The following is a 13,875-nucleotide window of genomic DNA, read 5'->3' as shown; positions in this document are numbered from 1 at the left end:
CAAATATCCATCTTTTAAATACTCAAATTGTTCTTTTAAATATTTCATCAAATTTTCATTTTTCATTTATTCATCAAAATATTTATTCTGTCAAATAAATTATTTTCATTTTTATTCATCAAAATGTTTATTCAATATATTTCCAATGTAAAATTTATGAGAAATTTATAAAATCAAAACAATTAAATAAAAAATCTTGAACTATTATAAAAATTAAGGTTTGAGATTTATAGTTTAAGAGTAGTAGCGAAAATTTAAATTTATTTTTTTATCTCGTAATTGATATAATATGTAACTGTATATTATAAATTAGAACATACAAAAAAATTTATTTAGAATTTTAATCATTGAAAATATTTCAATAAATTTTTATATTATTAATATGGTATATTAAGATGATACAAAAAAAAAAAAAAAAAAAAAAAAAGCTTATCTAAAACTTTAACTAGAAGGGCATCCATAATGTCTATTGAACACCTTTTTTGAGTGTAATGTCCACTCACAGAAAAGAGAGGGAAAAATGTTAAGAGGGATGAACCACCTTCTCTCATCTTGTTTTTTAAATAATAATAAATATATTAAAAAATTTAATATTTTTTTTTAAAAAATAGTAAAATTATATTTATTTAATATAATATAATTTTAAAATGATTGAGTGTCTATTAAACTCATAAATAATAAGGGTTAATGTTAAAAATAATATGAATAAAAAAGATATGTTGTTATAATAAATATGTTATAGTGAATTTTATATATATATATTTTTTTTTGATAAAATGATAGATATTATAATGAGATTGGATTGTGATATTGAAGAGATATCTTAAATTACTCTTCTTTCTCTATTTGTTTTCATTTACGAGGTTTGAGAAAACTTCCCGGCAACTATGAAACTGATGAGCTCAAATCATAATTTTAAAAAAAATATTAATCCGTTTTTCTTCTTTATTTGTCGAAGCATTCGTTCCATCAAATATTCTGATATTTTCCATTTTTGCCCCAACCAAAATAAAAAACTAAAAAAACGCCAGAAATTTCATCCGACTTATCCAAAAATGTGACCGACTTCATTTTGACTCCATTCCTTACCCTGCCTCGCCCGCAGAGATCAGGGCGCGAGAACACCAAGTGGTATGCTTCCGTCTCTTCCCCCCTTCCTCCTTTCTCCATTTGAATTTCTCCAACAGATCGGCGCTTCCGTCTCTTCCTAGTTAGGGCTTTTACGCCGACGGATTTGAGCTTCTTCTGCTCAGATCCCGACGTTTCTCCTTCCTCACTGAACAAGTAGATGTACGGTTGCTAATCTCTTTGGCGGAGCTTGTTCCGTTCTAATCTGTGATCATTTGTGCTCAGGGATGGCTGGAAAGGGAGGGAAAGGGCTCGTTGCGACGAAGACGACCGCGGCGAACAAGGACAAGGACAAGAAGAAGCCTGTCTCCCGATCTGCACGAGCCGGTTTGCAGGTGATATTCGTTGACTCGACTTCACTCTCGTTTATTTTCGGTTTCTTTTCTTTCCTATTCGAAGAATCACATGGAGCTTTTTCTGAAATCCGGGTTTGATATGCTGTGGTCCAGTTGTGTCGGTGTTTGATGCCTTCTGACGCACGAGAATATATGTACTGCAGCTTATGTTATGCTCTTGAGATTTGGCATCTTTGCTAGGTACCTATGGCTAGGGTCGTTGTAATTTGACCCTTTTCTCATGCTAGGTGTGAAGTGTTGATTTATAGTTCATATCCGAACCCCTTTTTGGTTATGTATCTGGAATTAGAAATGTTTAAGCCAAAGTCAAGTTAGCCATAGAAGTGGATGTTATTGTAGAAGATATTATGAAATGTCATGCATCAGTAAAGTTATACCAAACTGTTGCGGCTACGGAGTCAACAACGGCGCATAAGAAAAAAAAATACTTTGATACAAATTGGACATTCAATTAACTGATCACGGTGCATCATAGGAGATGACTGATGCTCCTAGAGGAGTCATTTTTTATGGAACCCGTCCTCCCGAGACCATGGACATCTTTGGAATAATTTTACCAGTTATCACAGTTCCTTGTTGTCTGAAAAATGTGCAAATACCACCCGCCATTTAAGTTCCTTTTCATCTGTCTTTTTGTCCATTTTGTTTCCCATATGAAGATCATAAATGGACAAATTTTGGATTCTCTAGTTTCTTTTTATATCGGAGTCTGATCATTTTAATGTTTCTAGTTTGATGTGGTTAAAATGTATTCTTGGTAACCTTTCTTCCTTTAAAATGAATCCAAGATATAGTGATTAGGGATGTAATTTCTAGTTGTTCATTGTGATATGTCCAATAAGTATAAATGGATCCTGGGGCAATTTTTGCTTATGGTTATCAGATTGCCTGTTGATTTTGGTCCTAGATCATGTTGAATTTTGTATGGTTATGGTAGTTTATGGAAATATCTAGGTCATTTTTTTTTTTTTTGTTATTGTATGACTAGTGTTCAAGTTACTAGCATGAATATTACATGGTTTGTTTGGGAACTGTAATTTATGCAGCCAGAATGTCTTTTATGCAAATTATTGAAAAGCATATTCAGATGGGTTGTGAAGATTGTTAAAGGGAGTAGGAAGAGAAAAAGAGAGGATCTTTGTTGCCACATGATGTCTTAAGCATGCTTAAATATCAAGAGATCCTTCACCTAAATGCCATTAGCATTTTGGTGAGATTGGTGCCCCTCTTCAGCTTTAACGTGGTGTCCAAGTTAGTTCTTCACCTCTGGCAATGGTGAGATTACAAGGGCTTGTTAAAGGGACAAAGAGTGAGGAGAATAAAGATCATCCTTTAGTTCATGACATTGCCAAGTGAGGCTTCTTAAGCATTCTCAAATATTAAGAGGTCCCCCATCTTAGCGCCTTGACATTTGTAGTGAGTTGGGCTCTCTCTTCTGCTTTAACAAAGATGATCATCTGTGATCTCTTTTGGTCTCCTTTCTATATGGACACCTGGATCCATAATTGAGCCAGGTCTGATTACCCAGCTCACTCCAGTCCCGGTCAAACAAAATCAATCCTGTTTAGCTTGGACTGTAATTTCTATATGTGGTTCTTTCTCCAAAGAACTGCCCTTAAGGAAATAGGAAAGTTGCCTGTTTGTGGTGTGTTAAGCTTATTCAATTGGCCATCAATCAATGTTTTTTGTGTGTGTTGCTTACCCTTGTTTCTTGTACACATGATGCATATAGTTCCCTGTTGGTCGAATTCATCGTCAACTGAAGACAAGGATTCAAGCTAATGGCCGAGTTGGAGCAACTGCAGCTGTGTACTCGGCGGCAATATTGGAGTACTTAACAGCGGAAGTATTGGAGCTTGCCGAGAATGCAAGTAAGGATCTGAAGGTGAAACGTATCACTCCGCGCCACCTTCAGCTAGCAATTCGAGGGGATGAGGAGCTTGATACCCTTATTAAGGGCACGATTGCTGGTGGCGGAGTCATCCCTCACATCCATAAGTCTCTCATTAACAAGTCTACTAAAGAATGATTATGTTTAATTTTCATGGATATAAAGTTTATGGCTATGTAAACCTGATCAGACCAGTGATTTTGTTGTTCTGATTATGAAACTGTATACCTTATGAGGGGTAAATGTGAAACTGTGGGCGTCAATTTGAACATAGTGATGCTTGCCTTTCTACTTGCTCTCCAGATTTACCAACATAATGTCTTAGTTTTAGATTTAATATCCACCATGTAATCTAACATTGGAAATTTCTGCTAGGTATATTTTGAAATCCGCCTTCCAATATTCCTTCATGTCCTGGTTGCTCATATCCATATGAAAGAGAGAGTGGAGATGTAGTTAGGGAAAAAGGGTGCTGAGTTGAGACTAGGGTAGGTGGGGGACAATGGTATTATACTCTACATCTAGATGTATGCCTCATTCAGTTATGGCGGTGTACATCTAGTTGTATGCCATCCTGTCCAACCTGACCTACCACTTGTCACACTAATTTTTGAACTCCTGTTTTTTCCTGTTGATTAGTGGTAGCATAGCATTTAGCCCATCCCAGTGACTTCTGTTTGTTTTTTTTTTCTCACTTATATTTCTCTCTTGATTATCTATGGTTATGTGTTCCTGGTGTTTTCCAGCACTCCATGTCTTTATACGCAGTACAATACTTGACTTTGCTGTGAATTACCAGGCTGGTACTCTGAAAACACATTGATGGTCATTTAGTCTAATTTACAGTAGTGCAGTAAGCCTGGTTTGTCATGTTATCTGATGGATAACCTATCAGGATATTTATTATGATCAGGCTGAATTCATTCTTCTCGTGCTTCATTGCCATGGAGAGCTATCATGCATTCTGATTGGTTAGTCTACTCTTGAAGTTGTTATGAAAATTTCCCCTTTTTGTGCAAAATAATCAGCACTTGCCAGGTCAAGTATGTATGTTGACTGTACTGGTGATTTTATATTATCTTTAAGCTTTCCTGATCTAATTTCTTGACTTGTGTGGATTTATATCAGATCATGTGCTGCTATTTGGATGTTTCTTCCATAGTTTTTGGAAATATTCTTTATTCTGAAATTGACTTGATATTTTAGAACTTTGACTCACCAGGTATGTTTGTTCACTTGATGGCCTTATTAAGAAATTGACTTCTAATTTTTCTATTTTGCTGGCAAAGTGGATTCAACTCTCTCTCTCTCTCTCTCTCTCTCTTACATTATCATTCTTCCACACACAGTAAGGTAAAATACCCTAGCAAATTTATTTTTGTGAAACAAACAATAGTAGATAAATTTTATTCACTTTACTACACACTATAGTGAATGATATGAAGACTTTTATCAGTTGATTAGAAAATGTCAGCTAGCACTTAGCCGTTAAATTAGGTTACATGGTTCTAACTGTTGATTCTTTGCAGCACGAAGGATATTGTTTTGAGCCCTTCATTAGGAGGGCATGGTGTTGGGCAGATGGAGTTCTTCCACAATTGATGAGTAATTTTGAGCAGGGTGTTGGATGGACACGGAGTTAGAGGGTCACCTGGAACTAGGAGGTTTCTCAAGACCAACATACTCAGCTAAACTCCAACTGAAGGTATGCCTCAGTTCAAGACGATGCAGCAGTTGTTTCTTCTCCCATTTTCAGTTTCAACCTTGTGCTTATCTTGAAGGTCAATACTTGACCTTGTTTCAAGAAGTTGCACAATCAACTGTTATCATCTGGAACAACCTTTGAAGTGCTTAGCTGCATAGTATGACATGTCAACCCGAATGATCAGTGCTCATTGTTTTATTTGTTACTGCAGCTGCACACTTATGCTTAGTTGTGAAGTTTACGATTACTAATTCTTATTTTCAACAGTGCAGATGAATCATTGTCGAGGCAAGGTGGCAATGATAACTAGCCCTATTATATGTACAAATTACCTGCAAGCGGTGGGTAAATTGTTGGGGCCATCAACCCTAGCAAGAATCAAAGTTATGAAACTTTGCAGGCAGCAGCACATAATAGCAAGACATGTGACATGGTCCTGCGCTGCTCTTCAATGTGGATTTAAATTGTGCCTTCTTTGACTCAGAGCATCGTCCCAGTGGCCACAGCAATACAATGTTTCTTTCATAAATTCATGTCTTAGCTACATAACAATACTTAGAAACTAATGAATCCTGTTGAACAATAGCTTCGGACAAAAGCCAGCAGAAAGCCCTCTCATATTACCTCAAAGGTATGTTCACTGAGCTTCATTGAACTGCAGAGGACATGACATGAGCTTATAGATATAAAAAGATTACTATTCTCGAATACTTGTCAGTCTTTCTTTATGTTGCTCAACTTGATGCAACTTAACACATTTGCTTCCTGTCAACACGTTGTGAATGTCTAGGTATAATAGGCGAAAGCATAGATTATGAGATATGAAGTCTGTTGTTCTACTACTAGTTTGTGTAGTCTTCTTACCGAACTTGTCTGTAAAAGAAATGACCGATTAAGTGATTTAGGTTGTCATCTTCATGTTTCTGCTGATCTTTCTATTTTTTTTTCTTAACGAGTATAATCTCTCTTGGCTACATTGCCATGTGTTGTCATCAGAGACACTAAAACCCTCTTGCTGACCCTAATTTCATTGTGGTCATATTTACAAGAAACCTTTCCGCATAGAGGTGGAGTAAAGCAGATACTCCTGTCTTTTCAACATTCTATGGTTTTGCTATATATAAATCATGTTCACTAAACAGCCTTCTTGCTTGTTGCTTTGGTTTATATAGGTGCTACTGCCATTTATGCTTCTCCAACACCTCAGGATGCTGATGAAACCTTGGAATTTGTAGATTGTCATTGCAAGGATCCACAAAGGAATTCAGGAATTCAGTACCACAGGCACTTGTACATTCAACAAGGTATTCATTTGAACTATCGTGTAGTTAGCTTCAACTTTATGATCTGCAAGATGATTAATGTTTAGATGCTCATTACTCAGCCAACAGAGTCACTCATAATAAAAGACATAACAATATGGTGAAGGATAGTAGTACTTGTGGTGGGCGTATGACTTTATTGAACATTATAGGTCCATTACAACACTAGAGATTTTACTAATTGTCTGCTAATTATATTATTGATTCAGCTTGGACCTCCATTCTTTTTTTTATCATAGCTAGATGAGTTTAGAAGGGTAGAATTTGGTCAAGGCTAACTGGGGGATAGTTGAGTTGGCTTGAGTTGGAATGTAATTTTGTCTAAAGGAGCCTAGAGTCCTATTCACTTCTCAAGAGGTTTGGTTTTTTTTTTTGAGTTTGCTCAATCTGGAAGCAATTCAACTGATGTGAAATGAATTAAACTTGGTGAATTTGAAGCTCCTTTCAACTTAAGCTAATGTCACGAGCTTCATTGAAAATCTCGGTCCTTAATCATGTAGTTGTGATCCCCAATATCAGTATTGCTTTATTTGCTCTACTTATATACCTTCCGGCATGCATACTATTCCTCCTATAACTCTGTGAAAGTTGTACATGAGTAAAGAACATTAATGTGTGGGGTTCCCCTACAGGATAGGTTTTTTTATAATAACTCTTTTGAAGGTTGCGCGTGAGTAAAGAACATTAATGTAAAGTTTGTCCCCTGCATAGGGAAGTTCTGATAAAGTTGGGATGTGTCTCTTCTTTTGCATTTGATTCTTTCTTTCTGAATGGCGCAGAATCCGGTGAGTCTTGATTGATGCTGCGATTATGTCCATTAGAAACACATTTTTGGATCTTGGTGCCTCCATATCTGACCGGGGACGGGGAGGATAGTCCATCGAGAAAATCCTGCTTTAGAAACACGTACAACGCAGTTTGATCTTAACTTCAAAATATTTTTAAAAAAAAGTTATTTTAAAATCTATTTTTAATTTATATGTTTTCTAGGTCGTTGAGACCAGTGAGTGAGAGGCATAGGGGGCCCTTGTGCGTCGATTGAGATTCTTTTTGAGATGCGATGCCACTAGACTCCTCTGCCCGCAGAATTGTTAAAAAATAAATAAAATGATAAATCCAAGGTCCTTTTGACTATCTTCGGGTTATTAGTTTGGTTTCATAAAAAATTTTCACTGATCATTAGGATAAATTGTAAAGCACATGTGATGTCTAACTTAGAAGTTTAGCATCGTTTGATTGCATTCCTTATTTTAAAAACAAATCTGTAAATATATTATAATTGGATATGAATCTGGATGTCTTATTATTGTACTCTAATTCTGGGGACAAACTAGTTGCAACTACTGCAGCTAATGGGTACTATAATCCAATCCTGGGGACAAACTAGTAGAGTTGTAACTACTGCAGCTAGTGGGTTGGACGACGACGACAGAATCTATCAATCGTCATGACTCCCATCCAAATCGATCTTATGATTTTGCAATCTCAAAATTGCTACATTAGGTTCGCTACCTTCTTTGATTCGTGATATCTTGGGATTATCTGATTTTCAAATAACAAAAACATAAAATAAACTTTTTGAGAAAATGAGCAGAGGCTTTTATTTTGTGAACAAATCTCTGTTGTGATGGTACTTTTAATCCCAATACAATAGTTCGCCTCCGAGACCCAATAAATAAATAATTAATAACAGAGGGGAAAATAAAATAAAATGTGATTGACCTACATATATGAATATCATGTGAAAACTCTATTTGATTGCCCGATGTAGCTGATTTGATTTCCATTATTCAAATCATGATCGATGCGAAGATTCAAATACCAACACAGCGAGCAACTCAGATTGTAGCTGTGCGTTGCATTCAAAAATAACTACTTCCGTAAGCATCTCATGCAAAGAAACATGAGGTCAAACAATATCAGCCAGCCATCAACACAACAACACCCACATTTTCTAATACATATCTAATGGGAACATGCTTACTGCCATGAGCTGGTAGGAAGATAACTACACAATAACAGTTAAAGTGTTGGGTTAGCAGCAACCTTCAGACTGTTCAATTTAACTCAGCTTTCACCTGACCACGTTGGTTTCTGACATCGACATGGGAAACAACCATGATTTCACAGATACATCAATCTAGGAATAAAGCAGATAGGTTAGCATTTACTAATTCCTCAAAACTGTAGAACCTCTGCAACTTGTGTGCGCAGTTTTCCCCACTTCGATCGTGAATGCAAAATTACAGATGTCTTAAATACCAAGCAATATGCTACAGCTTCAGCAATTCTCATCGCCTGATACAAATTGTGATAAAATCACTATCAGATTTGCAGTAGCAAGCAGCAGACTAAAATTATGTTACCTAACCCTAAAAATACTAGCATGTTAATATTCTTATAACCAATACTGAGCTGTAACTGAGGCTATTAAAGAGAAGCTACTAGATTTGAAAGACCAAAAATTGTAAGTAGACAGAAGACGGACAGTCAAAATGTCCCAAGTATAGCTTGAAGTCCCTACAAACACACACAAGTATAGTCAAAATGTCCAAATCTCATCATCCTACTATAATTGAAATACTTGGCCTCACCAAAGTTTAATAATATGAAAAGGTTATATAATTGGTGCGTAAATTCTCTTAAAATTTAGATTGGCTATGAATTTTCTTCATTTCTTCTTTCAATGGTGTCTATCACCAACCTCTCACACAATATGTGAAATCATGGGAAGCATATTCTTGCCTCTGTCTCAACATAAAAGATACTCTCTAACCAAAAAAAAACACAATTAGTATGGCCTGATATAAAGGAATGATCTATACCCAATAAAACTTTAACTAGAATCTTCTTCAAGAACTTCTTTTGAATCTAATGAGCGTGCCAAATCATAATCTAATATTAAACAGTGTTTTCCATGTGAATGTACAAACATAACCATGCAAATTCTCACTCACCATCAACATTGAGATCGATGAGAAATCTGCCTGTTCGACCTTGATTTTCTAAGCAGCCAGCTGGAGAGTGAGGTGCTTGATGCTGCGTCGTTGGCGAGAGGCTTGTCATATTCAGGTTGGTAAAATCAATCGGGTTTGGGCATCTAAAATTCTCATTGAAGTACATCTTTTCTGAACATGAATAAGTTGGCCCTCCAAGAATTTTCTTACCCTTGAACCTTCACAAAAGATAAGGTTTGAGGAACTGTTCCTTAAAACAAAAAAATGATATCATTTTGGAGTGAATCTGTCTCTATGGCAGAACTTAATACCTATCTTTTCTTTTCTCCAAGTATCTCTGCAATGAGGCTTTTCTGTTTGTCCCACCATCTGATGTAACAAAATAAAAAATAATATTCATGTTGGCAAAATGAAGCTATTACAAAATGAAAAACATATTGAAAATTCTCGACAACCACAATTTGCCCATGTAATCAGGATCACATTTTTTGCACTGTTAGAGAAGACTAGTCTGTTAATACAACGTAAGGAGCACCCTAGAAGCTACCTCCTTTCACTTTAAATAACCTAATGCATTTCGAAGAATATGCATAAGCCAGTTTCAAAATGTCACAATCTTAGAACATTCAGCGAAAAATTTTATGATTAGAGAAGCAAATAAATTTGCAAGTAAAATTACTTGGCAAACAGAGGGTAAAAATTTGTTTGACAAACAAGAAATAGTTTTACATACTAGCTTCACCGAACAAAATATTTCAAAATGACATTTGATCTGAGCACTACACATGCAAATACAGATGCACAGCACAACTAACTTTAGAGCCTGAACGGTTGTACTCATTCCCCCACCCCATATAAAACTGTTTTTTTTTTTTCTGTTCAAAGGTAGACAAAAGTGATTGTTTAACAAATACTCGAACATTCCTTTTCATGTAATGAGTAAATGATAAACTTATGCAACCTACCATTACTAAATCTGGTAACATGGTAAGTTGCTAACGTTCTTGTTAAGGTAAGGCAGACATCCTGTAGAGTAACGAACAATTTTTTTTTTAAAAAAAACTAGAGGATATCTGATTTTCAGTGAACGTTGTGATCAACAGATGGGCCAGGGAATATGGTAGTTGAACGCTGTTTGATGACCAAACATCAAAGATATATCCAGCTAAATCCATATATGTCAAAATAGGAACTGCATTTTTAGAATCTCTAACTACCAAAAGCCAAATCAAACTCATTTTTGTATGATAAGATTTTAAAAAGTGGATTTTTAAATCACAAGAACAATACCAACAACGAATCTTTAGTAATATCGCTAATTATTTTACCTGTCACAGGACGCCATAAAAAACCATTTAATATCAAAGACTAAACTTCAACCTAACACACAATTAAGAGAAATAAATAGGAAAGTAATTAAATGGTGGACATAAATTGAGTTACTATGAAAGTAAATTATTAAAGAATTTTAGTAACTTTTTGTTTCATATAAACTAAGTTTTATAAAGAATTTAATTCAAAATAAACTAACAAAATTAATTTATTTTTTATTATTTAATATTTTATATTAAACGGCATGCCACAATAAATTTATAACATATAATATGATACTACATCAACTGACATCATGATCTGACACCCTGGAAGGCAATGTGAAGTTTAATCAAAGCACAAGCACACAAGATTATATTTCCTAGGAAAAAACAGAGTAAGGATACCACAATCAATGACACTTGATTTTACTTAAATAGAAGAGAAATAAATCAATCAGTACCATAAACACCCACCCTCTTTTTAAATTTTTTTATATTTCTTTTTTGCTACCATCTTTGTCCTTTTCCCATCTTTTGCATTAAGCGAATTATATGCCACAGGGACATTAAATTTTGGACTGAACAAAACCAACTACTCCGGCAGGGAGGCCCCACCATAAGGCAGCGTCTCACGGAATGGTACCACTCGAGAGGGCCCATTATTTCTCTCGCAATCAGTCTTGACAATTGACAGCAACCAAAAAACAATTAAAAAAAAAACGTAAATTTACCCGCTAAAACGGCTCTGCTCGCTTACCAGTCTCTGTTTCCCGCGGTGTTCTCCCGTCTTCCGCGCCGTCCGCCGCGTGGTGGCCCGCGATGCCTGCGCGCGATCACAGCCGTCCGATTAAGATAAAAAATGATGAATTTTGGCCAAATAATCTCCCGGAGAAGCTGGTTGCCGCCATACCGTTCGCCGCAAGGAAGGAGAGAGGCCCGGAGAGCCGGGGAGGCACGCTGGGCGTGGGGAAGCCGGGAAGGCGGCTGTAGGCCAGCGGTTGAGCTGGGGGCACTGGCCTCGGGACGTCGTCGAAGCAGGTCGTGCTGGCCGCCAGGTCCAAGACGACCTTGGTCTGCGAGGCCGAGGGCCGCAGCTGTGTCAGCACATGAGTAGCGGTTGTTGTAGGCGACAGAAAGGAGCTGAGTAACAAAGTTCAACTTACCTGATCACAGGTCACGCCATCGTAGGCGTTTGCCGTCCCGTCGTAGAATATAGTCATCTGCGCCGCCACCGGCAGCTCTGCCGTCGTCCTGACAACGGAACAGTAGCACCAACAGCGTCAACGTTAATGACAGTACTGGATCAGGCCGCTCCCTCTCAGCCAATCGGAATGCTACCCTCTCCGACTATGGATTATTGGTCCACAGATCACCCGCTGGTCCACCCGTGGATCGTACGCGCACCGACGAACTCCTTTACTCCACTAGGAGGTAGGTTCGTACGGGGAAGAACGATCTCATCCGTCGGATGGCACGAGGGTAGCTTTTTAGGGCGACGAAAGGAATAGTTGGGGACCGCTGCACGGCGCACCGTAGCAATAGGTAAAGGTTATCGGAGAGGGGTATGGGAAACGAACCTGGCAGAGAGGAACCGGTTCTCCGACAGGGTATCAGCGTGGTCTCCCATCGCGATCGGGATCCGAGAAGTCGGAGATCCGGCAGAGTACTGCAACAGAGAGATCGGGTCTCTTCTCCGGTACGGGGCCTTCTCCTTCGGCGAGGACAGCAATCTTCTGGCTTCCCTAGGCAGGAAAGAATCCTGGAACAACGAGGCATAAAGACAAGCTCCTGCCTAATGGCTACGCAAAAGAGGAGAAAACGGTATTCCACCTCGGGAGACGCCTGCGGCTGCTGGCCACAAGCAGGGACACACTTCCGGCGTATTTCGCCGCCGGCAGGACAGTCATCGCAGCCCGGCCGCCCCTCGCGGAGCGCCTTGAGTGAGATAGCCTGCTGGATCACCTGCGATTTGTTCCACGACGGCCGCCGCATCCCTAGACCACCCATTCCCCTCACGACCCACCCCTTAAAAAAAAAAGCAGCAACCAAGAGAGGGGCTAGAGTGAACAAACCATTGGCCTTGAGGAAGCGGCGACAATCCTCGCGGGTGAGCTGCGCGATGTCCTCTGTGAGTTCGGCGAGCGGCTTCTCCAACAGCTCCCGCGGCGTGGCGTTCTCCGCCGCGCTCATGGCTCCGCGTCCGCGATCCGGCCTCTCCGGCAGCCGGCGAGGGTGCCGATCTCGATGGACTCCGCCACTGGACGCAGTAAACGACAAGAAGGATGAGAAGAGGGCGGAAGAAGACACGCACGAGTGGGGAAGGATGAGGCGAGGAGGGGGGGAAGGAGGAGGATGGATGGGGTTCGGCCGCGGCGTCTCCTCTTCGTTGGGGTCTTTAGTTTTTTTTTTTAATCCCGTGGCCGCTGCTACCCCATCGTGCCACGTCACTTCTCCGCTCCCACTAGTTAATGCCTCCCATCGAATTTCCACTACCGCCCCTCCTTCTCTTCGCATTTTTACCCAAATGCCACTCCGCCTCCGATGCTGTTATTTAGCAAACAAGACCCTGAATTATTAGTATTCATCAAATCATGCTTTGGAAGCTCGATACAATCTAGTTTTTTTTCTAAAAAGAAATTACGTTTACGCTATATTAGTCCAAAGGCGTTTTTTTAAAAAATATTTAAAAAATCAAAGGACGCAGACGCATAGACTGCCGCGCAAGCCGTGGCATGATGCGGAGCAGTGAGTCCCCATAATTAATTTGCTGTTTGCCCAAAGCGAGTATCGGGTGTCCATCGTACGGGCTGCTGCATAAAGTGCGAGCCGCGAGACCAATCGCCTACGCCACCGATTACTCCTCGCTCTGCGCCGACACAGTGCCCCTCCCTCTCTGACTCGTACCACTGTTAACATTGTCCGTCGCGCCCGCTACCATGTACATGCCGCTGCTTTATGTAACACTGCGTCAATCGCGTAGCAGTGGAACCACCACCCGCCTACTGGGCCCCACTCGCTCTTCTCCTCTCTTTCTATTCGTGTGGTCCTAGCAATAATCATCGAACCACTTCAAGTTTTCAGTTATTGTAAATTCACCCTCGGATTTTCGCGTACACTACGCGTCTTATAAATTTATGTTTAGTTGATAAATTTTCCATTTTAAGTATTTTTAGTATTTATTGATGCAATAAAAAATTGAAATT

General features: G+C 38.9%; 2 protein-coding genes across 4 annotated transcripts; one reads left to right on the top strand and one right to left on the bottom strand.

The window, feature by feature from the left end:
- Window positions 1–997: 997 nt before the first annotated feature.
- On the top strand, window positions 998–3,683 carry LOC121977196 (histone H2A variant 1-like). 2 transcript variants are annotated; one of them, XM_042529771.1, is made up of 3 exons: window positions 998–1,131; window positions 1,354–1,463; window positions 3,217–3,683. In XM_042529771.1, exons 2-3 carry the CDS (start codon window positions 1,356–1,358, stop codon window positions 3,511–3,513), a joined length of 405 nt encoding a protein of 134 aa, XP_042385705.1. In that variant the 5' UTR covers window positions 998–1,131; window positions 1,354–1,355; the 3' UTR covers window positions 3,514–3,683. The 2 variants fall into 2 exon arrangements, with proteins under 2 accessions (XP_042385705.1, XP_042385706.1); XM_042529772.1 differs by lacking the exon at window positions 998–1,131 and adding an exon at window positions 1,142–1,290.
- Window positions 3,684–8,332: 4,649 nt separating this feature from the next.
- LOC121977195 (protein TIFY 4B-like) lies at window positions 8,333–13,201 on the bottom strand. Of its 2 annotated transcripts, XM_042529769.1 has the most exons (9): window positions 12,745–13,201; window positions 12,503–12,666; window positions 12,250–12,431; window positions 11,836–11,923; window positions 11,583–11,745; window positions 11,430–11,495; window positions 9,671–9,728; window positions 9,360–9,577; window positions 8,333–8,700 (listed from the first exon to the last, which is right to left on the bottom strand). In XM_042529769.1, exons 1-9 carry the CDS (start codon window positions 13,184–13,186, stop codon window positions 8,684–8,686), a joined length of 1,398 nt encoding a protein of 465 aa, XP_042385703.1. In that variant the 5' UTR covers window positions 13,187–13,201; the 3' UTR covers window positions 8,333–8,683. The 2 variants fall into 2 exon arrangements, with proteins under 2 accessions (XP_042385703.1, XP_042385704.1); XM_042529770.1 differs by lacking the exons at window positions 8,333–8,700; window positions 9,360–9,577 and having other exon boundaries at window positions 9,683–9,728; window positions 11,404–11,495.
- Window positions 13,202–13,875: the final 674 nt, after the last annotated feature.

Source organism: Zingiber officinale, chromosome 4B, assembly GCF_018446385.1.
Source record: "Zingiber officinale cultivar Zhangliang chromosome 4B, Zo_v1.1, whole genome shotgun sequence".
Taxonomy (NCBI): domain Eukaryota; kingdom Viridiplantae; phylum Streptophyta; class Magnoliopsida; order Zingiberales; family Zingiberaceae; genus Zingiber; species Zingiber officinale.
The sequence above is the reverse complement of the archived record's forward strand: the minus strand, read 5'-3'. Positions and strand labels throughout refer to the sequence as shown.